Below are 23,660 nucleotides of genomic sequence, written 5' to 3'. Positions count from 1 at the left end.
TCAAATCCCTTAAAGCAATTAACACTGCAATTAGCCACACACATTGATGTCACCCTCATTTGCATATGGGATCACTGGAATGAGCAGCAAATCTGGGTTGACCTCCACTTTTGGCCAGGGAAAATTGGCCATATTTGAATTTTTATGGCTTCATCAATAGATCTTTTACTGCCCACTCGTTGTTTTAGTGCCAGTTAAAGATCCTGCTCTGGTGTTAATTCATGGATTTTGGGCTGATTTACAGCCCCTGACAGGATCACTCTGTTGGAGCTGGAAGGAGCCTCAAAGGACTAAAATATAAAAATTTAAAAATGAGAGAAAAAATGAAATGACCCAGCTGATTAAATACATGAAGGAATGAATTTATCTTCCTCCGTTTCTCTCTCACTGATCCTGATTTAGGAAGTTTCATCTATTTTGGGATTTTTTTTTTAATAGGTTTTAACAGTTCCACCTAAACATTGATTCTGTGAACTTGCAGCATTGCAGGGATTTTGATTTCTCACCCCAAAATTGCAGTTTTGGAAATAGCAGGGCAGGATGGAAGAGGAGGGAAATAAGAAAATTTAAGAAAAATTTGGATACCCACAAACTCAATCCCTGTTCATAACCACAGCTGTTAATGTGTGGACAGAACCAAAGGATATTTGAGGTGTTAATTTGAATTTCTTCTTCTTTCAGGGCCCACCTGGACGCCCAGGACTCCCAGGAGCAGATGGATTGCCAGGACCACCAGGGACAATGCTGATGCTGCCTGTGAGCACAAAAACTGAAAAGGGATTTAAAGGAGTCAGATTTCTGGGGATTGCTGCTGTTTAATGCCCCTTCCTGCAGGAGTCTCCCATCTCCTTTAGCCCATGTTTTCCTTGAGATAAAAGGTGGATCTGGTTGGTTCCAGCTCTGGGAAAACAGGGAATGGCAGTTCTGGGAAAACAGGGAATGGCAGCCTGGGAGAACAGGGAATGGCAGCTCTGGGAGAGCAGGGAATGACAGCCCTGGAAGAGCAGGGGATGCCAGCCCTGGGAGAACAGGGAATGGCAGCCTCTTGGGAAAAGAGAGAATAGGAGCTCTGGGAGAGAAGGGAATGGCAGCTGGGAAAACAGGGAATGTCATCCTGGGAGAGCAGGGAATGGCAGCCTGGGAGAGCAGGGGATGCCAGCCTGGGAAAACAGGGAATGTCATCCTGGGAAAACAGGGAATGCCAGCCTGGGAGAGAAGGGGATGCCAGCCTGGGAAAACAGGGGATGCCAGCTTTGGGAGAGCAGGGGATGCCAGCCTGGGAGAGCTGGGAATAGCAGCCCTGGGAGAGCTGGGATGCCAGCCTGGAGAGCCCTGCTGGTGCTGAATGTGATGTGTGAGGTCCCCAAGGCCACAATCCCCCATTGTCTGCCACCCCGAGCTGGCAGCGCTGCCTTGGTGGCCCCGGGCTGGCTGACCCGAGGGCACTGGGGTGAGTGGGGTGGGCTGGGGCGGACCTGGGGCACTCAGCCCTGCTGAAGGGAGCTGTTCAGGCTGCCGAGGGCGGGGGGACAGCAGCCTGACCTGCTTTGTGCACCTTGCTCCCACCAGTTCCGCTTCAGCGGGGGAGGCGACGCCGGCTCCAAGGGCCCCATGGTGTCAGCCCAGGAGGCACAAGCCCAGGCCATCCTGCAGCAGGCCCGGGTGAGTGCTGCCGGCTGGGCCCGGCTCCAGCAGCTGCCTGGGGCGGCAGGATGAACCCTCCTGAGCCCCTTAGCACATCTGCACAGCACCCTGGGCTGGGAGCGTGTGTGGGTGTGCTGGGGGAGGAGACACCTGGAGGGGTGGGTGGGTGGGCAGAGGGCAGTGGGAGGGGGGTCAATAAATCCAAGTGCTGAGTGCTGCATTCCGGGCACGATAACTCCCTGCAACAGGCTGGGGAGGGGTGGATGGACAGCAGGGCAGGAGGGGACCTGGGGCACAGCTGGACAGGAGCCAGCAGTGGGACCTGGGGCACAGCTGGACAGGAGCCAGTGTGGGACCTGGGGCACAGCTGGACACGAGCCAGTGTGGGACCTGGGGCACAGCTGGACACGAGCCAGTGTGGGACCTGGGGCACAGCTGGACAGGAGCCAGTGTGTGCCCTGGGGCACAGCTGGACAGGATCCAGCAGTGGGACCTGGGGCACAGCTGGACAGGAGCCAGCAGTGGGACCTGGGGCACAGCTGGACATGAACCAGCAGTGGGACCTGGGGCACAGCTGGACAGGAGCCTGGGGCACAGCTGGACAGGAGCCAGTGTGGGACCTGGGGCACAGCTGGACAAGAGCCAGTGTGGGACCTGGGGCACAGCTGGACAGGATCCAGCAGTGGGACCTGGGGCACAGCTGGACAGGAGCCAGCAGTGGGACCTGGGGCACAGCTGGACATGAACCAGCAGTGGGACCTGGGGCACAGCTGGACAGGAGCTAGTGTGGGACCTGGGGCACAGCTGGACAGGAGCCAGCAGTGGGACCTGGGGCACAGCTGGAACAGGAGCCAGTGTGTGCCCTGGGGCACAGCTGGACAGGAGCCAGCAGTGGGACCTGGGGCACAGCTGGACACAAGCCAGTGTGGGACCTGGGGCACAGCTGGACATGAACCAGCAGTGTGCCCTGGTGGCCAAAGCCCTGGCCTGGATCAGGAGTGGTGTGGCCAGCAGGGCAGGGAGCTCATTCTGCCCCTGGACTCAGCACTGCTGAGGCCACACCTTGAGTGATGTCCAGTTCTGGGCCCAATTTAGGAAGGACCTTGAGACACTTGAGTGCATCCAGAGGAGGAACAGGGCTGGTGAGGGGGCTTGGAACACAAACCCTGAGGAGCTGAGGGAGCTGGGGGTGCTCAGCCTGGAGAAAAGGACACTCAGGGCTGAGCTGATCCCTCTGTACAACTCAGAAATGTGTTTGTACTCAGGTGGGGTCAGTCTCCTTCTGCAGGCAGCACTGACACAGCCAGAGGACACAGCCTTGAGCTGTACCAAGGGAAATGTAGGTTGGATATCAGCAAACAGTTTTTTACAGAAAGAGTGATAAATGGATAAATGGATGGATTGGTCTGCTCAGGGAGGTGGTGGAGTCACCATCCCTGGGTGTGTTTAAAACAGGACTGGATGTGGCACTGGGTGCCATGGTCTAGTTGAGGTGTTGGGCTGGGTTGGACTCAATGAGCTTGGAGATCTCTTCCAACCCAAAATTCTGTGACTCTGTGACTCTGTGACTCTGTGATTCTATGAATTTTGTGATTCTGTGATTCTGTGATTCTGTGATTATTTTATTCTGTGATTCTGTGATTATTTTATTCTGTGGTTCTGTGATTATTTTATTCTGTGATTCTTTGATTCTGTGAATTCTGTGATTCTGTGACTCTATGATTCTGTGTTTCTGTGATTCTGTTTTTCTGTGTTTCTGTGTTTCTGTGATTCTGTGATTATTTTATTCTGTGATTCTGTGATTCTTTGATCCTGTGATTCTATGATTCTGTGATTCTATGATTTTGTTATTCTGTGATTCTGTGAATTCCCACATCTCCCCAGTGCTGGTGGTGGAACCTCTCACTGCCATGGGACTGCACCTGCACAATTTGTTTTTTATTAGCAGCCAGCAAGGCTCCAGCTGATGGAAAGCTGGGTTTCATTTCCTGCAGACCTGCTGCCTTGGGTATATTTGTATTTTGAGGGTCCCTGTGAGCAGCTGGGGGCTGTACTCAAAGCATTTTCTTATTTTTGGACAGTTTTCCCTCCAGTAAATCCTAATAATGAAACCTATGGCACAGATGGAAGCTGTTGCCAGCTCCCAGAACCTCAACAGGCAGATTTGTAATTTAATGTGTTTATTTGGGAATACATGGTGGCTCTCCCTGGAACATTTCTTTCCTGGGCTGACCTTATTGATTGGTGTCCAAATCATCCCTGGCTCGCTGGTGAGACAAGATTGGCACATCCCCAGCCCAGCTCCTGCTCCCTGCCTGGGTGGACACACTCATCTGGCCAAAACAAAACAGATTTTTAGCTGAAATTGCTCTTCCCTGAGTGCTGATGTTAAAAACCAGAGGTGCAGAAGGACTGGGGGAACCCACAATTCCCAAAATCTGCCCCCAAAAGGACCAAATTCTGCAAGCACAGCCTTGCCATGAAGGAGAATATTTGTCAGGGTGGCAGTTCCCACTGGGATGTGTGGATGGAGCTGATTTGTCACTCTGAGCTGCTTGCAGATTTTAACCCAGAATTTTTTGGGGCTAAAATAAGCTAAAAATCCAATTTATTTCACTCTTAGATGGGATAAAATCCATTGGGATGTCCCCCCACGGGTGGCACCTGCCCCTGTTGGGTTTTTTCATTCCTGAGCTGGGAATTTTTCTGCTTTTTCCGAAGAAATTGGATTTTTTACAGATTCAGGCAGAGTCCTGATCCCCCCAGCCACTGCATTTTCCTGTCCATTAACCTTGTGTTGCCAATAATATCCTGGATTATGTTCCTGGTGTTACCTTGTCAGTCTTAATTTCCAGCCTGCCCAGCGTTTTTCCATTTTTATTTTCCTGGGAGATAGAGGCTTTGACCTGATCAAGCATCTGCTTTCTCCAACCCTCTGCTTTTGTTATTTTCTTTTTTTTTTTTTTTTTTCCCTTCTGTCTGCTGAAAATTGTGATTTACCATAAAATAAAGAACCTCCCTCCTCTTATTCAAAGTCCCTTTTTAATTTAAATTTTCAGGTTTGGAAGAAAAAAAAAAATTAAATCCAAATAAATCCTGGGTAAATTTTGAACTGTGGATGAAAAGATGGATATTTCTAGAAAGAACAAAAATCAATTTATTTGTGAACTTCAACATTTTGGCTGAAAACCATGATGCAGAAAGGGGAAAAAAAAAAAGTCATTTTTGTGAGGAAATTGCTGGTTGATGCACTCTTTAATTATGGAGCTAAAAGCCCCCTGTGTTCAGCTGGAGTTGGAGCTCAGTTTGGAGGATGTTCAGTAGTCACCAAAAAAAAAAAAAAATAATAATAATAAATAAAGGAGAAAATTCCTCTCAAATTGATCCACCAGGACAATAAAGGGAAAAAAAATTCTCCTGAACTGAAGTGGGGTCATAAATATTTATTTATATACATTTTATATTTTATATATATTTTATATATAAAATATATATATATATATTATAAAATATAATATATATTATATATTTTATATATTTTATATATTTTATATTTTTAATATATTTTATATATTTTATAATTTTTATATTTTTATATTTTTATAATTTTAATATATTTTATATTTTTAATATATTTTATATTTTTAATATTTTTATATTTTTTATATTTTATATATATATATTTATCTGTCAGCAGATTTGTGGACAGTCCACATGGAATTTCATGGAATAACAGAATGGTTTGGGCTGGGAATTTGGAGCCCATCTCATTGCATGGGCAAATCCACAGCAAACCTGGGCAAGGAGAATTTTGCCCGTGGTGGGTGGGAGAACATCTGGAATTCCCTGGGGACGGGGACAGCTGTGGCTGGTGGCACAGGGTGACAGCAGCTGTTTGTCCTTGTGCTGCAGCTGGCACTGAGGGGACCTGCAGGACCCATGGGACTGACAGGGCGGCCAGGACCCATGGTGAGTGGGGAATGGGGTGGAAATGGGGTGGAAATGGGGGGGATGGAATTGGGGAGAGATGGAATTGGGGGGGTGGAATTGGGGATGGAATTTGGGAGTGGAATTGGGGGGTGGAATTGGGGGTTGGAATTGGGGGGGATGGAATTGGGGAGTGATGGAATTGGGGGATGGAACTGGGGATATGGAATTGGGAGAGATGGAATTGTGGGGATGGAATTGGGGGAAGGAATTGAGGAGTGATGGAATTGGGGGGATGGAATTGGGGGGTGGAATTGGGGGGATGGAATTGGGGGGGTGGAATTGGGGGTGATAGAATTGGGGGGATGGAATTGGGGATATGGAATTGGTGGGGTGGAACTGGGGGATGGAATTGGGGGATGGAACTGGGGGGTGGAATTGGGGGGTGATGGAATTGGGGGGTGGAATTGGGAGAGATGGAATTGGGGGAGTGGAATTGGGGGGTGGAATTGGGGGGATGGAATTGGGGGGTGGAATTGGGGGTGGAATTGGGGGTGTGGAATTGGGGGGTGGAATTGGGAGTGATGGAATTGGGGGATGGAACTGGGGATATGGAATTGGGAGGATGGAATTGGGGGATGGAATTGGGGGAATGGAATTGAGGAGTGATGGAATTGGGGGATGGAATTGGGGGATGGAATTGGGGGGGATGGAATTGGGGGGGAATTGGGGGGTGGAATTGGGGGGATGGAATTGGGGGGTGGAATTGGGAAATGATGGAATTGGGGAGATGGAATTGGGGAATGATGGAATTGGGGGGGTGGAATTGGGGATGGAAATGGGGGTGGAATTGGGGAGAGATGGAATTGGGGGGATGGAAATGGGGGTGGAATTGAGGGGGATGGAAATGGGGGAAGGAATTGGGAGAGATGGAATTGGGGGGTTGGAAATGGGGGAGATGGAATTAGGGGGGTGTAAATGGGAGAAATGGAATTGGGGAATGATGGAATTGGGGGTGATGGAATTGGGGGAATGGAATTGGGGAGTGATGGAATTGGGGGATGGAAATGGGGGTGGAATTGGGGGATGGAAATGGGGGATGGAATTGGGGAGTGATGGAATTGGGGGATGGAATTTGGGGGGTGAAATTGGGGGGTGGAATTGGTGGGGTGGAACTGGGGGATGGAATTGGTGGGGTGGAATTGGGGGATGGAAATGGGGGGATGGAAATGAGGGTGGAATTGAGGGGTGGAATTGGGGGAAGGAATTGGGAGAGATGGAATTGGGGGGATGGAAATGGGGGTGGAATTGGGGGATGGAAATGAGGGGGGGGAAATGGGGGTGGAATTGGGGGATGGAAATGGGGGATGGAATTGGGGAGTGATGGAATTGGGGGAAGGAACTGGGGAATGATGGAATTGGGGGGGGTGGAATTTGGGGGATGGAATTGGGGGATGGAAATGGGAGAGATGGAATTGGGGAGTGATGGAATTGGGGGATGGAATTTGGGGGTGGAATTGGGGGGTGGAATTGGGGATATGGAATTTGGGATATGGAATTGGTGGGGTGGAACTGGGGGATGGAATTGGGGGGTGGAATTGGGGGAGATGGAATTGGGGGATGGAATTGGGGGAAGGAATTGGGGGGATGGAACTGGGGGGTGATGGAATTGGGGGGTGGAATTGGGAGAGATGGAATTGGGAGAGATGGAATTGAGGGGAGTGGAATTGGGGGATGGAATTTGGGGGTGGAATTGGGGGGTGGAATTGGGGGATGGAATTGGGGGGTGGAACTGGGGGGTGGAATTGGGAGTGATGGAATTGGGGGATGGAACCGGGGATATGGAATTGGGAGAGATGGAATTGTGGGGTGGAATTGGGGGAAGGAATTGAGGAGTGATGGAATTGGGGGGTGGAATTGGGGAGTGATGGAGTTGGGGGGATGGAATTGGGGGATGGAATTGGGGGATGGAATTGGTGGGGTGGAATTGGGGGATGGAATTGGGGGATGGAACTGGGGGGTGGAATTGGGGAGTGATGGAATTGGGTGGATGGAAATGGGGGGATGGAAATGGGGGTGGAATTGAGGAGTGGAACTGGGGGATGATGGAATTGGGGGGTGGAATTGGTGGGGAGGAATTGAGGGATGGAATTAGGGGGGTGGAATTGAGGGATGGAATTGGGGGGTGGAATTGGGGAGTGGAATTGGGGATGGAATTGGGGGATGGAATTGGGGGGATGGAACTGGGGGAATCTAATTGGGGAGTGGAATTGAGGGGAGATGGAATTGAGGCTGATGGAATTGGGGAGTGGAATTGAGGGGATGGAATTGAGGGGATGGAATTGAGGGATGGAATTGGGGAGATGGAATTGGGAGGATGGAATTGGGAGGATGGAATTGGGAGGATGGAGCTGGGGAGTGATGGAACTGGGGGATGGCATTGGGGGGTGGAATTGGAGGATGGAATTGAGGGGATGGATTGGGGGATGGAATTGTGGGGAGGATGGAATTGGTGAGGATGGAGCTGGGGAGTGCTGGAAGTGGGGAGGATGGAGATGGGGAATGATGGAGATGGTGAGGATGGAACTGGGAGTGATGGAATTGGTGAGCAGGGAGATGGTGAGGATGGAGCCCACCCAGCAGATCCAGCTCCCTGTGGGCTCTGGATCCATGAATGGCTTTTCCTTAATGTGGAATATTCCCTCTTGAGGAAAAATACAATAAATCCTGTTCTCTGTCCAAAGGGACCCCCGGGCAGTGGAGGACTGAAGGGAGAAGCTGGAGAAATGGGACCTCAGGTGAGTGTGGAACTGGGGGAGTGCAGAACCAGAGGGGAGCAGGACTGGTCACCCTGAGCCAGCTGGGAGCAGGAAGGATGGGAATGTCCCCACGTGTCTGAATGCAGGCTCTGGATGTGGTTTTAAACCAGCAGAGTAAAACTGGAAAAACACCCACGGAGGAGTCCTGCACATAAATAATTTGAAGTGTGGACAAATCACAAATGCTCATGATATTGTTCTTCCAAGCCTTAAATCCTGCTTTAAGGGAAAGCTCCCATTTTCTGGTGGCAAGGGAAGGATTTATGGGATTCATCTCCACCACGTGCTTGAAAAGCTCCCTCATGGATGAGCACCCACAGCTCCTGACCTTCCCTGAGTGCCTGGAACCACAGGGATTCCTCCTGAGCCCTGAGAGCCCCAGCAGTGCCTCTGCTCATGTCCCTTCAGGTGACATCTCTCCCTCTCTCCTGATTCCTTGCAGGGTCCTCGAGGCATCCAGGGTCCCCCTGGTCCAGCAGGGAAGCCAGGCCGCAGGGTGAGTGTCCTGCAGCTGAGCTGGGCAGCAGGAGCTGCAATTCGTGCTGGGAGCTGCTCCCCTGCAAACAATCCCCAGCACCCAGGGCAGCAGCAGCTGCAATCCCTGCTGGGAGCTGCTCCCCTGGAAAACAATCCCTAGCACCCAGGGCAGCCTCAGCTGCAATCCCTGCTGGGAGCTGCTCCCCTGCAAACAATCCCCAGCACCCAGGGCAGCAGCAGCTGCAATTCCTGCTGGGAGCTGCTCCCTGCAAACAATCCCCAGCACCCAGGGCAGCAGCAGCTGCAATTCCTGCTGGGAGCTGCTCCCTGCAAACAATCCCCAGCACCCAGGGCAGCAGCAGCTGCAATTCCTGCTGGGAGCTGCTCCCCTGGAAAACAATCCCCAGCACCCAGGGCAGCAGCAGCTGCAATTCCTGCTGGGAGCTGCTCCCCTGGAAAACAATCCCCAGCACCCAGGGCAGCAGCAGCTGCAATTCCTGCAGGGAGCTGCTCCCTGCAAACAATCCCCAGCACCCAGGGCAGCAGGAAGGGGGGGAGCTGGAACTGGGAAATACAGACCAGGATGGGAGTTAAAAAATGGGAAAATACAAACCAGGGTGGGAGCTGGGAACTGGGAAATACAAAACAGGGTGGGAGTTAAAACTGGGAAATACAGACCAGGGTGGGAGCTGGAACTGGGAAATACAAACCAGGATGGGAGCTGGAAACTGGGGAAATAGAAATCAGAATGGGAGTTAAAAACTGGGAAATACAAACCAGGGTGGGAGTTAAAAACTGGGAGGATACAAATAAGGATGGGAGTTAAAATTTGGGAGGACACAAATGAAGAGGAGAGTTAAAATTTGGGAGGACAGAAATCAGGATGGGAGTTAAAATTTGGGAGGATACAAACTAGGATGGAAGTGAAAATTTAGGAGGACACAAGGATGGGAGTTAAAATTTGGGAGGACAGAAATCAGGATGGGATTTAAGAACTGGGAGGACAGAAACAAGGATGGGAGTTAAAATTTGAGACACAAATAAGAATGAGAGTTGAAATCTGGGAGGACACAAATGAGGAGAAGAGGTAAAATTTGGGAGGACAGAAATTAGGATGGGAGCTGAAAACTAAGAGGAGACAAGCAAGGATAGGAGTTAAAATTTGGGAGGAAGCAAGGATGGGAATTAAAACTTGGGACACAAATGAGGATGGGAATTAAAATTTGGGAGGAAACAAGGATGGGAATTAAAATTTGGGACACAAATGAGGATGGGAGTTAAAATTTGGGACACAAATGAGGATGGGAGTTAAAATCTGAGCAGTGTGGGGGCAATTCAAGGCTGCCCATCCCTCTCTTTTGTCCCAGGGTTTTTTGGCTCCCTGCTGTTGGGGTTGGAGCTGCACAAATGCTTTGAACTGCCTTGGAGTCCCCACTCCTGGCAGTGTGTGAGGAGAATCCCAAGAGTGGATCAGGTGTAAATCCTGCTCTGTTTCCATCCCTAATTCTGATTTTTATCCCACACCACCCTCTTGTTCACCATCATTTGCCTTGCCAGAGGGAGGAAGGAGCAAATCTTGTGTGTGACCATTTGTGCCTTCCTTGACCCAGAAACTCCCATTTCCATGTGCAGCCATCTCTGGAAATGTGCTGGGAGATTTTATTTTTATTTTCCATAAAAACCAAGTGCACTGAAGTGGCTTCGCTGCCATTTATCTCCCATCATTTATCTCTCATCACCCCCAGGATGTTGCTTCAAACACAGAGCAGGGATTTCAAGGATGCCTGACTTAATTAAACCCTCCCTCTGGCTTAACTAAGCCCTGTCCCAAGGCCAGCTTTGCCCTTTGGGTGTGACTTTGCTGCTCTCTGTTGCAGGGACGAGCTGGCAGTGACGGCGCCCGGGGAATGCCAGGCCAGACAGGACCAAAGGTAGAGACAAATTCCGATGGATTTTGGGAATCTGCACCTTCTTTGTGGCAGGAATGAGCTGAGAGACACATGGAGAAGGAGCCCAGCTTGCCTGGAGGAGGTCCAGAGGCTCCTGTGAGCCCATGGAAGTTGAGAGAGAGAAGTTAAACACACTCCTGGAAGGCAGAAGAGCAATTTTTTTTTCTTCTCTTTTCCTCTCTCTTTTTTTTTTTTTAATGCCACTTTTTAAAATTGCTGGATGAAATCAGCTGCAGTTGTAGAACAAATACTTTAGAATCCCAATTACAAAAAACAAACATGAATGAGTGGCTGGAAAGCCTCTAGAGCAGAACCACCAAGAAAAAACCTCTTGGAAATGGAGGTGTGGTGAGGAATTTTAATATACTCTGGGCACTGGGACTCACCTAGGATTGCAACCCCTCTGTGTCCTCTTTCTTCTCCAAGAGCTGAGGCATTTAGGAAACAAATTACCTGTCCTATTTGCACTAAGATAATGTCCAGAATTTATTTATTTATATTTCTTTCCTTGGAGGGTTACAAAGGGTGTGGTGGGAAAGCTCAGGGGTTACCCCAGTTTGCTTATGGCAGTCCATAATTCCACAGAATTAAAACAAAATAAACCATTGGGTCAGGAGAACCTACCTAGAAGGGAGGTGAAAAAACCCAGAGAAACTCTGAAATCCACATGGCAAAACATTTCAAACTGGGGGAAGAGGGAAGACTTTAATCCCAAATAACTTGGAGGTGTGTTTTGGTTTTTTTTTTTCCTTGTTTTAATCCATAACTTTGAGATCATCCCTGGTCTGATGGAAGGTGAAGGCTGGATATCTGAGGGAGAATATCAAGAAAGGAAAGAAATGGGGAAAGGTGCTCAAATACAGCTGGAAATGTGTTTTAAACTGGTTTTGCTTTCAGGGTGACCGAGGCTTTGATGGCTTGGCTGGTTTGCCTGGTGAGAAGGGAAACAGGGTGAGTTCAAACTCTTTGCTTTATAATTAAAAAAATGGGGGGGAAATTGGTTATTTTGGTAGGTTGGGTGTCCCTCCCCTCCCCTGGAGCAGCACAGAAAAATTAAACCCATGCCTTGGTTCATCACCATTCCCTGGTGGTTTCCATTGCCAGAGTGGTTTTCACCTTCTCTGAAACATTTTTTGCTTTTTTTCCAGGGTGAGCCAGGCCCCCACGGCCCCCCAGGGGCTCCTGGAGAGGATGGGGAGAGGGTAAGTCTGCCTGGGCATTGGGAATTCCAGAGGAACCCCTGGAAACGAGAGCAGATGCAGCATCAGGCAGTCCTTGAGCCTTGCTGGGAGGGAGGCAGGGCAAGGAGATGGAGAAAAAAAAATAATAGCACAAAAGAAAAAGGTTCTTCCTCTCAGTGAGCAAATTATCACTTCTGGTTTTCTGAAATCCAGAGATTTGGGGAGCAGAAATTCCAGGCAGAGGCAGGAATAAAGATAAAATTGTTCACCTCTCCTCAGTCAGTAATGGAAGGTGCTGAGCAAGGAGATGGAGAAAAAAAAAATAATAGCACAAAAGAAAAACGTTCTTCCTCTCAGTGAGCAAATTATCACTTCTGGTTGTCTGAAATCCAGAGGATTGGGGAGCAGAAATTCCAGACAGAGGCAGGAATTAAGATTAAATTGTTCAGTTCTCCTCAGTCAGTAATGGAAGGTGTTTAGCAAGGAGATGGGAGAAAAAAAAAATAATAGCACGAAAGGAAAACGTTCTTCCTCTCAGTGAGCAAATTATCACTTTTAGTTTTCTGAAATCCAGAGGATTGGGGAGCAGAAATTCCAGACAGAGGCAGGAATAAAGATTAAATTGTTCACCTCTCCTCAGTAATGGAAGGTGCTGAGCAAGGAGATGGGAAAAAAACAATTGCACAAAGAAAAATGTTCTTCCTCTCAGTGAGCAAATTATCATTTCTGGTTCTCTGAAATCCAGAGGATTGGGGAGCAGAAATTCCAGACAGAGGCAGGAATAAAGATTAAATTGTTCACTTCTCCTGTAGTCAGTAATGGATGGTGCTGAGCAAGGAGATGGGGAAAAAAAATTGCACAAAGAAAAATATTCTTCCTCTCAGTGAGCAAGTTATCACTTCTAGTTTTCTGAAATCCAGAGATTTGGGGAGCAGAAATTCCAGACAGAGGCAGGAATAAAGATTAAATTGTTCACTTCTCCTCAGTCAGTAATGGAAGGTGCTGAGCAAGGAGATGGAGAAAAAAAAAAAAAGCACAAAAGAAAAACGTTCTTCCTCTCAGTGAGCAAATTATCACTTCTGGTTTTCTGAAATCCAGAGATTTGGGGAGCAGAAATTCCAGACAGAGGCAGGAATAAAGATTAAATTGTTCACTTCTCCTCAGTAATGGAAGGTGCTGAGCAAGGAGATGGGAGAGAAAAAAATTGCACAAAGAAAAATGTTCTTCCTCTCAGTGAGCAAATTATCACTTCTGGTTTTCTGAAATCCAGAGATTTGGGGAGCAGAAATTCCAGGCAGAGGCAGGAATAAAGATCAAATTGTTCACTTCTCCTCAGTCAGTAATGGATGGTGCTGAGCAAGGAGATGGGAAAAAAAAAATTGCACAAAGAAAAATGTTCTTCCTCTCAGTGAGCAAATTATCATTTCTGGTTCTCTGAAATCCAGAGATTTGGGGAGCAGAAATTCCAGACAGAGGCAGGAATAAAGATTAAATTGTTCAGCTCTCCTGTAGTCAGTAATGGATGGTGCTGAGCAAGGAGATGGAGAAAAAAAAAAAAAAATAGCACAAAAGAAAAAAGTTCTTCCTCTCAGTGAGCAAATTATCACTTCTGGCTTTCTGAAATCCAGAGGATTGGGGAGCAGAAATTCCAGACAGAGGCAGGAATCCAAGATCAAATTGTTCACTTCTCCTCAGTCAGTAATGGATGGTGCTGAGCAAGGAGATGGGAAAAAAAAAATTGCACAAAGAAAAACGTTCTTCCTCTCAGTGAGCAAATTATCACTTCTGGTTGTCTGAAATCCAGAGATGTGGGGAGCAGAAATTCCAGACAGAGGCAGGAATAAAGATTAAATTTTTCACTTCTCCTCAGTAATGGATGGTGCTGAGCAAGGAGATGGGAGAAAAAAAAATTGCACAAAGAAAAAAGTTCTTCCTCTCAGTGAGCAAATTATCATTTCTGGTTTTCTGAAATCCAGAGATTTGGGGAGCAGAAATTCCAGACAGAGGCAGGAATAAAGATTAAATTGTTCACTTCTCCTCAGTAATGGAAGGTGCTGAGCAAAGCCCAGACTGAGTGATCACAACGATCAGTGATCTGGTTTTAGGGGACAGCTTGGAAATGCTGAGGCCACGGGTGTGGAGCCAAAGTGGGAAAAAGAAACAATCCCAGGGTTGGGATTGGGAACTGGGAGGGCAGGACTTGGGAAGAGCAGGGGTTGATCAGCACTAAGAGGTTTCCAAGGGTTCAATGCTGGGTGGGGGTGGTTTAAAAGCAGCTCAGGGGAAGCAGCATTTGCTAATTTTGGGGTTTGGGGTATCCAGCAGGATGTGGGAGATGAAGAATTTCTTTCTAAACACCTGCAGGAATTCTGAGGCATCTCAGTCATTTCTAGTCCCTGGTAAACTCAGTTTTAGTGCCCAGGCTCCCAAGGTCTTCCCCAGACACAGAAACCCTGTCAGTCCTCCAGGGAAGCTGCTTTTCTGTCTGAATATTATTAAAAAAAACCAGAATTCTGTGAGGTGACTGAATTAAAACTGGTTTGTTTTGGTTTTGTTTTTTTTTTTTTTTTTGGTTTGTTTTTTTTTTTTGTCTCTGCTGCTGCCCAGGGAGATGATGGAGAAGTTGGACCCAGAGGTCTCCCTGGAGAACCTGTGAGTATCCCCTTCCTCAGGATGGATTTGGGATGGAAAAAGCATTTTTAGGGATCTCTGGGGCAGCTTTGCCCTGAGATCCTGCAGGGATTGAACTCAGCTTCAAGTTCCACAAGAACCATTTGAGAGTGGCTGTGCTGGAACAACTTTAATTGATTATTTTCATTCATAATTTTCACTTAATTTCACAAAGGTGGGAATTCTTGTGGTTGTTTGAATTTTTTTTAAATGAAAAAAAAAAATTCTTATTGATTTTGCTTGCTCAGAAAAAAAAATCATAACTGCAAATGTAAAACTTAGATTAATGTCATATTTTTCCTGCCTGCCTCCTTCTTGCTGGTTTGGGATTGAGGTCATCAGGCTGGGGTAGAAATTAGCTTTAAATAGATATAAAATACAGTTTTTGGGAGTGTTCAGAGCAAATTCCAGTGAGAAAAAGATTTTCTCTCAGGGCAGGGGCATCTCCACCACACATCTCACACTTTGTCCTGTGCAGAGCCTCCTCACAAACCTCAGGATGAAATCCTGGCAGGACTGAAGCCAAGGACACTTTGATATCTGGCTGAGTGGGGTCAGTGCACAGAACTCCCAAAATCTGCACTTTGGCAAAGTTTGGACCCCACGTGCTGCAGAGCAGCTGGAGGAGGAGCTGGGAGCTCCAGATCTCACTGGTCTTGGACAAACTCTTTGGACCAAACCAAAGAAGTGCTTTCAAGTAGAACCCCACCAAAAAAATAAAAATAGACAGCTGGGCACTCAATTAAATAATATGAAAAAAAAAAAAATTTCCTCCTCATACTGAGTATTTCTCACTTTATTGGCAAACTCTGCTGGTGTGTGGTGCAGTTGCTGGCTGCTGATTTCATCCTGAATGCATTTCCTTTGTTATGAAAAGAACATTATCCATCATTTCTTTCAAAAATCCCGGATTTTGTTGTTAAAGGCCCAGCGTGGTGGCCTGAGATTAATTGATGGGAATTGCTGGACACAGTTCATGGGAGAGAGGGAAGGGTTGGCATTTACAGACTCGCTGGAACTAAATTATAGACAAGATGTCTGATTAACTTCTGGGAAAGATTAATCAGCTCAGCTATCTCCTTAGCACATGTCCAAGCAATAACTTATGGCTTATTAACTTCTTTAAAGCATTTATGTGCTCAGGTAGCACAGCAACAAAAGAGGAGCTCAAATGAGGGTAACACAGCAGGGAAGTTGATTTTTATTTCAGCAGCACGAGTGAAAATCTCTGGGATAAAGGATGAAGGATTCAGTTGCATTACAGGGAATTTTGCTATAAATACACACACCCTAAAGATGGGGGTTTGTTCTTCTTTCCCTTCAGCCAAAAGATCATTCCAAACGTGGCTGGAATTAGTGGTGGGACTTCAAAATTGATTTTCCTTTTTATCCTGCTCCATTTCCATCCAGTTGTTCTCAGCAGTGGGGTTTCTGCTCTGGATTCATGCAGGGCTTTAGCCCAGGACAGACCCTTGGATCCATCCAGTTTTTGCTGGAAGCTGCACATTTTTTTTGCAGGATCTGAATCCCCACGACCTCCAAGACAAGACATTTCATTAATGTCTCCTATTCCACCCTCTGCCATTTCATTTTAATTCCTCAGCCCTCTCTGCATCATAAAAAGGAATATTTGGGCTGACAGATAAAACTGCCCATCAATCAAGAACGATTTTCTTTCCTCCATGGCAGGGAAGGAGCTCCATCCATACAAATCCCCAGAGTTCCCCTCATTTCAGGAAGGGGCTGTGATTAAAAGCTGAGCTCTCAGTGAGTGCTCATCCCTCTCCTTCCCCTCCAAACCCCCCTGAAAACTCCAGGAGGGGCTGGGATTTCCAAAAATTCCCTTTCCAGGAATTCTCCTGCTGTGTTTTCCTTATTTGATGTGATGCTCCCATGCCTGAATTTCCAATGCCAGGTTAAATCTGGTGAGAAAGGCAGGAATGGATGGGAAACACCAGGAGAGCAGAATGTTAATGCTGGAGAACCCAATGCCTTTAAAATATTCATTTATGGAAACCTCTCCCAGCCTTGCTGAGTTGTGTGGATTGTCCACGACAAAATCTCAGTCTGGAGGGATTTTTGGGATGATCCATTGGTCGTCCTTCAGAACTTCCCAGCTGGAATGGTGAGGCTGCAAAGAATGTAGGAATAGGATTAAATTAATTTAGGAGAAGAGTTGGTTCATGTTGTTAGGAGACTGCTGGGAACCAGGGAAAAAGCAGCTTTGAAGCCTTGGGGTTCTCAGCCTGCACAAGGACAAGAAATGATCCCAGTGATAATTCCCATCACCTGCAGGGTGGTGAGAGCTGTGTGAGTGAGATTTTGCACAAAACATGTTTTCCAAGAGGTGCTGCCTTCTTGGACCAATGAGTCCATTCTGTTTTGCAAGAACTACCCTATTTAAAGTTTCTTTAAATAAAGCTCTTTCTGCTTCTCCCTGTGCTGCATTATCCTGTATCCAAAATGCAACAGCTTCAAGGGGAGTCTGTTCCAACCCAATCTGTGCCATTATTTCGGTTTATAACTGGTTTACAATCCTGTGCCCACAGCATTTCTGTCACAGTTTGTGCCTCACACCTCCTTTCAGCCCCTGCTGTGTCCATGCCCACCCTGAAATGGGAATTCTCAGCCTGTTTTCTCCCCCGCAGGGACCCCGAGGACTGCTGGGCCCCAAGGGACCCCCAGGACCCCCGGGGCCACCGGTGAGTTCCAGACAAACCCCCTCAGCCATTCCAGATCCCCCAGCTGTGTAATCTGCCACATCTGGGCCATGCAAAGATCCCAGAGAGGAATCCTGGCTCAGACTGTGCCTCCTGCCCCTCTCTCAGTGCTGTCACGTCCCTGCACAGCAGCAGATTTGCCCCACCTGAGTAAACAGGAGGCTGGGAGGGAGGGATGAGAGTGATTAGCACAGAGCCTTTGCTGTTAACTCCTGCAGCTCCTTCCTATTCCAGAGCTGGGGCTGGAGCAGCATTTTATTCAGATCTCACCCCTGCAAGTGCTGAAGCAGGAGCTGGCCCTGAATCTCTGCTGCTCTCTGGAGCCCCAGACCTTGAAAACACAACCCCAGAGCTAAAGGGGTCAGTGCTTAATGGGGAACATTTTGTGGCCTTTCACCCCCTCCTGGGATGTGAGGACAACTTTGCAGTGAGCTCCTGGTGCTGCTGGAATTTAATGAGGAGGGATTGAATTCAGGATTTGCTCCCAAGCTGTCTCATCTCCCACTGCAAAAGATTATCCTGGAGCCAAGGGGGCTCAGGGAAATCTTCTTCTCCACAAATCCCTGGCAGGAGTCTGTGGGCAGGGGGATCAGTCTCTTCTCACAAGTGACAAGTGACAGGATGAGAGGAGAAGTTGTGCCAGGGGAGGTTTGGGGTGAGGATTAGGAAAAATTTTAGGAAAGAGTCAAGGAATGGTGGAGATCCCAACCCTGGATTTGATAAAATCCAAGGAATAAAAATCTGTGCCTGCATTATTGAGGTTTAGAACTGCAGGGTCTGTGTCCACAGGATTTCCATCCAGCACCTGGGGATGGGTTTGGTGAGCACAGAGCTGGGTTTGATGATTTTGGAGTTATTTTCCAACCTGAACAACTCCATGATTCTGAAAAGGTGGCAGGGGGAATCCCCAGGGTGCTCAGGAGGGTTTGACCCCAGCTGATTTTTGTTTGGCACAAGCAGCACAGCTCTGTCACCTTGACCAGGTATTTTTCCCTGTTTTCCTTTGCCATTCCCTCCCTGCTCCCTGGATCCAGGATTTCCTCAGCCTGCTGCTGACTGCACCTCCCAGGCAGCTTAAACAGTGTTTTCCCCTCTGAAATGACTTCTAAAAATTCACCTGGATTCATGGAACTGGCTGCTTTACCAACACCTGTAGGAAATTATTCCCTTTCCACGCAGTCCAAAGGGCTTCTTGATTTTTAAATTATTGTTATTTTGGTGTGAAATAATGTGATATTTTCTTACTGCTGTGTTTTTTAAATCCTTCCAAAGGGTGTGGCTGGCATGGATGGACAAACAGGTCCCAAAGGGAATGTGGTAAGTTCTCCCTGCCAATTTTTACAGGCAGTTCAGGTTTTCTATAGGGAAAAATGTGAAATTCTGTTAGATTGCATTTGCTAATTGCTTTTTAGCCTGGTCTAGATTCCTATCAAAGCCCGTGAAAAACACCAGGAACATCTTCCTGCAGCAAATGGATGTTAATTTATTGTAATTTCTGATGGAATTAACATTATTTCTCCATGAAAGATGAAACATTTTCCTCGAGATGCATTTGGGTTAATGAATGTCAAAACAGAGGCATTTAACTGAGAGGGGGAAAAAACCTTTCTGAGTCTCAGGTGGATGGGATTGGGATGGGATTTTGGGATTGGGATGGGATTTTGGACTGATGGGATGGGATGGGATTTTGGAATGATGGGATGGGATTTTGGGATGATGGGATGGAATTGGGATGGGATTGGGATTGGGATGGGATTTTGGGATTTTGGGATTTTGGGATTCCCTAGAGAATAAAAGCAGAACCAGCTGGTGCTGGAGCCTTGCTCAGCTCCTTTGGGCTGGAAATCCTGGGTGTGCCTTGGAGTCACTTCTCCCCTTCCCTTTCCCAGTGGGAAAAGCTGTTCCAGGAGCTCCTGGTTACTGGGAGAGGGTCAGGGAGGGCTCAGGTGGGAGGGTGAGGATCCAGCTCAGGTGTGTCCAGGCACTGGAATCCAGGGATGCAGCTGCAGGAACACAGGAATTCTGCTTCCAGCTCTTCCCCACCTTCTCCCTTTTCTCCTCCCAGGGCCCCCAGGGTGAGCCAGGGCCCCCAGGACAGCAGGGGAACCCAGGGGCTCAGGTAAGAACAAACTCCTCCACAGCTGGAAAGGGGAGAGCTCAGCACCAGAAATGGGAGCAGCACCTTGAGAGATCTGGCTCCAGGAAACACCTCTCTGCCCTCTTTAACTCCAATTTATTTACACTAGATTCCTTAACTAAGAGCCAGAGCTCAGTTTTTCTGCAAACCTGAAGTTATTAATTCAGCAATGTGTGCAAGGGCAGGGCTGGGGGATGAAAACTCATTTGGGCTGAGCCAGTTCAGCAAATCAGTTCAAGACTTTCAAACTTTGGGTTTTCCACACCTGTAAACTCCAAATGCACGTTGCAGACTTCCTTTGTAAGGGGTGTTAAGGCAAATATGCTTGGCAGTATGATCAAGGGGCTAATAAAAATAAAATAAAATAGAATAAAATAGAATAAAATAAAATAAAATAGGCAAAGATGTGTCCAAAATCTTCCTGCAAAGGCTCCCAGTGTGGGATCCCCCAGTTCTCACCTGCCAGAGCAGCTCCAGGAATTCTCTTTTCTAAGCTCAGCTTGGGTGGTGTTTAACACCCCAGGGGTACAAAACAGAATTCCAGGTTTTTCCCAAGGCTCTCAGGGAATCCTGCTCCTCAGAGCATCCCTGTTTCCCCCTGCCCACAACCCCTCTGGACATTTTATTGCCCCTCACAAAATATTTTGGGAATGATTGGAGCTGGGGAAATCCCTCACAGGCACTAAAACACCACCCAGCCAAGATGCACTTGGAAGGAATAACTTGCTCCTTAACCAGCCTAATTTTTATATTTTTTTGGCTTTTCACAGGGTCTTCCAGGTCCACAAGGCGCCATCGGTCCCCCAGGAGAAAAAGTGAGTTGAAATTCAGCTCTGGCCTCCCTCAGCCATGGATTTGCATTTTTGCCCCATGTGCAACATCTGTTTGCAGCTGTGGCCTTGCAAGTCTAATGCCTCTCATTCCAGACAGAGCCAGCTTGCTTTACCTCTAATTCAGCATATTTGCATTCATTTCCCCTCTGAGGAGAAATATTTTGAAGGCAGCCTGTGGTAAAACATGAGGAGAGGATTGAAAATCTTCTTTTGCTGTGGGTTTAGGGAGTCTGAGTGGGATGATAATGGGAAGAGCCCATGGATCCCTTCCCTCTGCCTCTGATTTTCTGGCCTTGGACCAGCAGGATTTAAAGGGGGAGAAGTTTCCCCCAAGAGCTGGAACCTGCAGGATTTAAAGGAAAAGTTTCCTCCAAGAGCTCCTGAACCAACAGGATTTAAAGGGAGAGAAATTTCTCCCAAGAGCTTGGATCAGCAGGATTTAGAGGAGAAATTTTCTCCAAGATCTCTGGAACCAGGAGGATTTAAAGGAAAAGTTTCCTCCAAGAGCTCTGGAACCAACAGGATTTAAAAGGGGTGAAATTTTCCCCAAGAGCTGGGATCAGCAGGATTTAGAGGAGAAATTTCCTCCAAGAGCTCTGGAACCAGGAGGATTTAAAGAAAAAGTTTCCTCTAAGACCTCTGGGATCAGCAGGATTTAGAGGAGGAGAAATTTTTCCCAAGAGCTCTGGAAACAGGAGGGTTTAGAGGGGGAGAATTTTCCCCCAAAATCTCTGGGATCAGCAGGATTTAGAAGAGGAGAAATTTCCCCCAAGAGTTCTAGAACCAGCAGGATTTAAAGTTGGAGAAATTTCCCCCAAGAGCTGGAACCTGCAGGATTTAAAGGAAAAGGTTCCTCCAAGAGCTCCTGAACCAACAGGATTTAAAAGGGGGAGAAATTTCTCCCAAGAGCTTGGATCAGCAGGATTTAGAGGAGAAATTTTCTCCAAGAGCTCTGGACCAGGAGGATTTAAAGGAAAAGTTTCCTCCAAGAGCTCTGGAACCAACAGGATTTAAAAGGGGTGAAATTTTCCCCAAGAGCTGGGATCAGCAGGATTTAGAGGAGAAATTTTTTCCAAGAGCTCTGGAACCAGTAGAGTTTAGAGGATGAGAAATTTCCTCCAAGAACTCTGGAACGAGGAGGATTTAAAGGAAAAGTTTCCTCTAAGACCTCTGGGATCAGCAGGATTTAGAGGAGGAGAAATTTTTCCCAAGAGCTCTGGAAACAGGAGGGTTTAGAGGGGGAGAATTTTCCCCCAAAATCTCTGGGATCAGCAGGATTTAAAGGAAAAGTTTCCCCCAAAACCTCTGGAACCAGCATGATTTAGAGGAGGAGAAATTTCCCCCAAGACTTCTAGAACCAGCAGGATTTAAAGGGGGAGAAGTTTCCCCCAAGAGCTGGAACCTGCAGGATTTAAAGGAAAAGGTTCCTCCAAGAGCTCCTGAACCAACAGGATTTAAAAGGGGGAGAAATTTCTCCCAAGAGTTTGGATCAGCAGGATTTAGAGGAGAAATTTTCTCCAAGAGCTCTGGAACTAGGAGGATTTAAAGGAAAAGTTTCCTCTAAGACCTCTGGGATCAGCAGGATTTAAAGGGGGAGAAATTTTCTCCAAGATCTCTGGAACCAGGAGGATTTAAAGGAAAAGTTTCCCCCAATAGCTCTGGAACCAGCAGGATTTAGAGGAGGAGAAATTTCCCCCAAGAGTTCTAGAACCAGCAGGATTTAAAGGGGGAGAAGTTTCCCCCAAGAGCTGGAACCTGCAGGATTTAAAGGAAAAGTTTCCTCCAAGAGCTCTGGAACCAACAAGATTTAAAAGGAGAGAAATTTTTCCCAAGATCTCTGGGATCAGAAGGATTTAAAGGAAAAGTTTCCTCCAAAACCTCTGGAACCAGCAGGGTTTAGAGGAGGAGAAATTTCCCCCAAGACTTCTGGAACCAGAAGGATTTAAAGGAAAAGTTTCCTCTAAGAGGTCTGGGATCAGCAAGATTTAAAGGGGGAGAAATTTCTCCCAAGATCTCTGGAACCAGCAGGATTTAAAGGAAAAGTTTCCCCCAAGAGTTGTAGAACCAACAGGATTTAAAGGGGGAGAAATTTCTCCCAAGAGCTGGGATCAGCAGGATTTAGAGGAGAAATTTTCTCCAAGAGCTCTGGAACCAACAGAGTTTAGAGGAGGAGAAATTTCCCCCAAGAATTCTAGAACCAGCAGGATTTAAAGGGGGAGAAATTTTCCCCAAGATCTCTGGGATCAGCAGGATTTAAAGGAAAAGTTTCCTCTAAGATCTCTGGAACCAGCAGGATTTAAAGGGGGAAAATTTTCCCCCAAGAGTTCTTGAACCACCAGGACACAGTGGAGGAGAAACATTTCCCAAGAGCTCTGGGAGGAGCAGGATTTAAAAGGGGAGAAGTTTTTCCTCTGGAAAAGGAATTGTGGCTGGAAATCCCTGTTCTCTGATGCTCTGGTTGATTTTTTCTGTTTGTTTTTTAGGGCCCCCTGGGCAAACCTGGACTGCCTGGCATGCCTGGTGCTGATGGGCCCCCGGTAAGTGCTGCTGTCCTGAATGGAAAAGTAGACATTTTAATATGGAAAAAAAAAAAGTTTAATATGGAAAAAAAAAGTTTAACATGGAAAAAAAAAGTTTAACATGGAAAAAAACCAACATCCTGCACTGTCCTGTTCTCTGCTGGGCTTTACCTGCATCCACCCAGGGTAAAAGCAAGGAGAGTTTGGGATAAATGTGCTAATATGGAAATAAAGAGAGTTTAGAATGGAAATAAAGAGAGTTAATATGGAAGAAAAGACAGTTTAATATGAAAAAAAAAAGTTTAATATGGAAAAAAAACAACATCCTGCACTGTCCTTTTTCCCTGCTGGGCTTTTCCTGCATCCACCCAGGGTAAAAGCAAGGAAAGCTTGGGATAAAGGTGCTAATATGGAAATAAAGAGAGTTTACTATGGAAGAGTAGACAGTTTAGTATTAAAAAAAAAGTTTAATATGGAAAAAAAAAAGTTTAATATGGAAAAAAACCAACATCCTGCACTGTCCTGTTCCCTGCTGGGCTTTTCCTGCATCCACCCAGGGTAAAAGCAAGGAAAGCTTGGGATAAAGGTGTTAATATGGAAATAAAGAGAGTTTAGAATGGTAATAAAGAGAGTTAATATGGAAGAAAAGACAGCTTGATATGAAAAAAAAAAAAAAAAGTTTAATGTGGAAAACTGACATCCTGCAAGGTCAGCTTTCCCCTCTCTAATCCCACTTTAAACATCATTTGCTCCTCGCTGTAGAAATCAGCCTCAAAAAAAATAA

General features: G+C 47.0%; 1 protein-coding gene across 3 annotated transcripts in view; it reads left to right on the top strand.

The window, feature by feature from the left end:
- Positions 1-23,660, top strand: part of COL5A1 (collagen type V alpha 1 chain) — a 143,594-nt gene that overhangs the window by 77,361 nt on the left and 42,573 nt on the right. For all 3 annotated transcript variants that reach the window (XM_056504922.1, XM_056504921.1, XM_056504923.1), the window contains exons 12-25: positions 682-756; positions 1,570-1,662; positions 5,557-5,613; positions 8,316-8,369; positions 8,833-8,886; positions 10,745-10,798; positions 11,714-11,767; positions 11,965-12,018; positions 14,605-14,649; positions 17,316-17,369; positions 18,660-18,704; positions 19,453-19,506; positions 20,295-20,339; positions 22,841-22,894. In XM_056504922.1, coding sequence (XP_056360897.1) covers positions 682-756; positions 1,570-1,662; positions 5,557-5,613; positions 8,316-8,369; positions 8,833-8,886; positions 10,745-10,798; positions 11,714-11,767; positions 11,965-12,018; positions 14,605-14,649; positions 17,316-17,369; positions 18,660-18,704; positions 19,453-19,506; positions 20,295-20,339; positions 22,841-22,894 — 792 coding nt within the window. The remainder of the gene's footprint in view (positions 1-681; positions 757-1,569; positions 1,663-5,556; positions 5,614-8,315; positions 8,370-8,832; positions 8,887-10,744; positions 10,799-11,713; positions 11,768-11,964; positions 12,019-14,604; positions 14,650-17,315; positions 17,370-18,659; positions 18,705-19,452; positions 19,507-20,294; positions 20,340-22,840; positions 22,895-23,660) is intronic.

This window comes from Oenanthe melanoleuca, chromosome 17, assembly GCF_029582105.1.
Source record: "Oenanthe melanoleuca isolate GR-GAL-2019-014 chromosome 17, OMel1.0, whole genome shotgun sequence".
NCBI lineage: Eukaryota > Metazoa > Chordata > Aves > Passeriformes > Muscicapidae > Oenanthe > Oenanthe melanoleuca.
The sequence above is the reverse complement of the archived record's forward strand: the minus strand, read 5'-3'. Positions and strand labels throughout refer to the sequence as shown.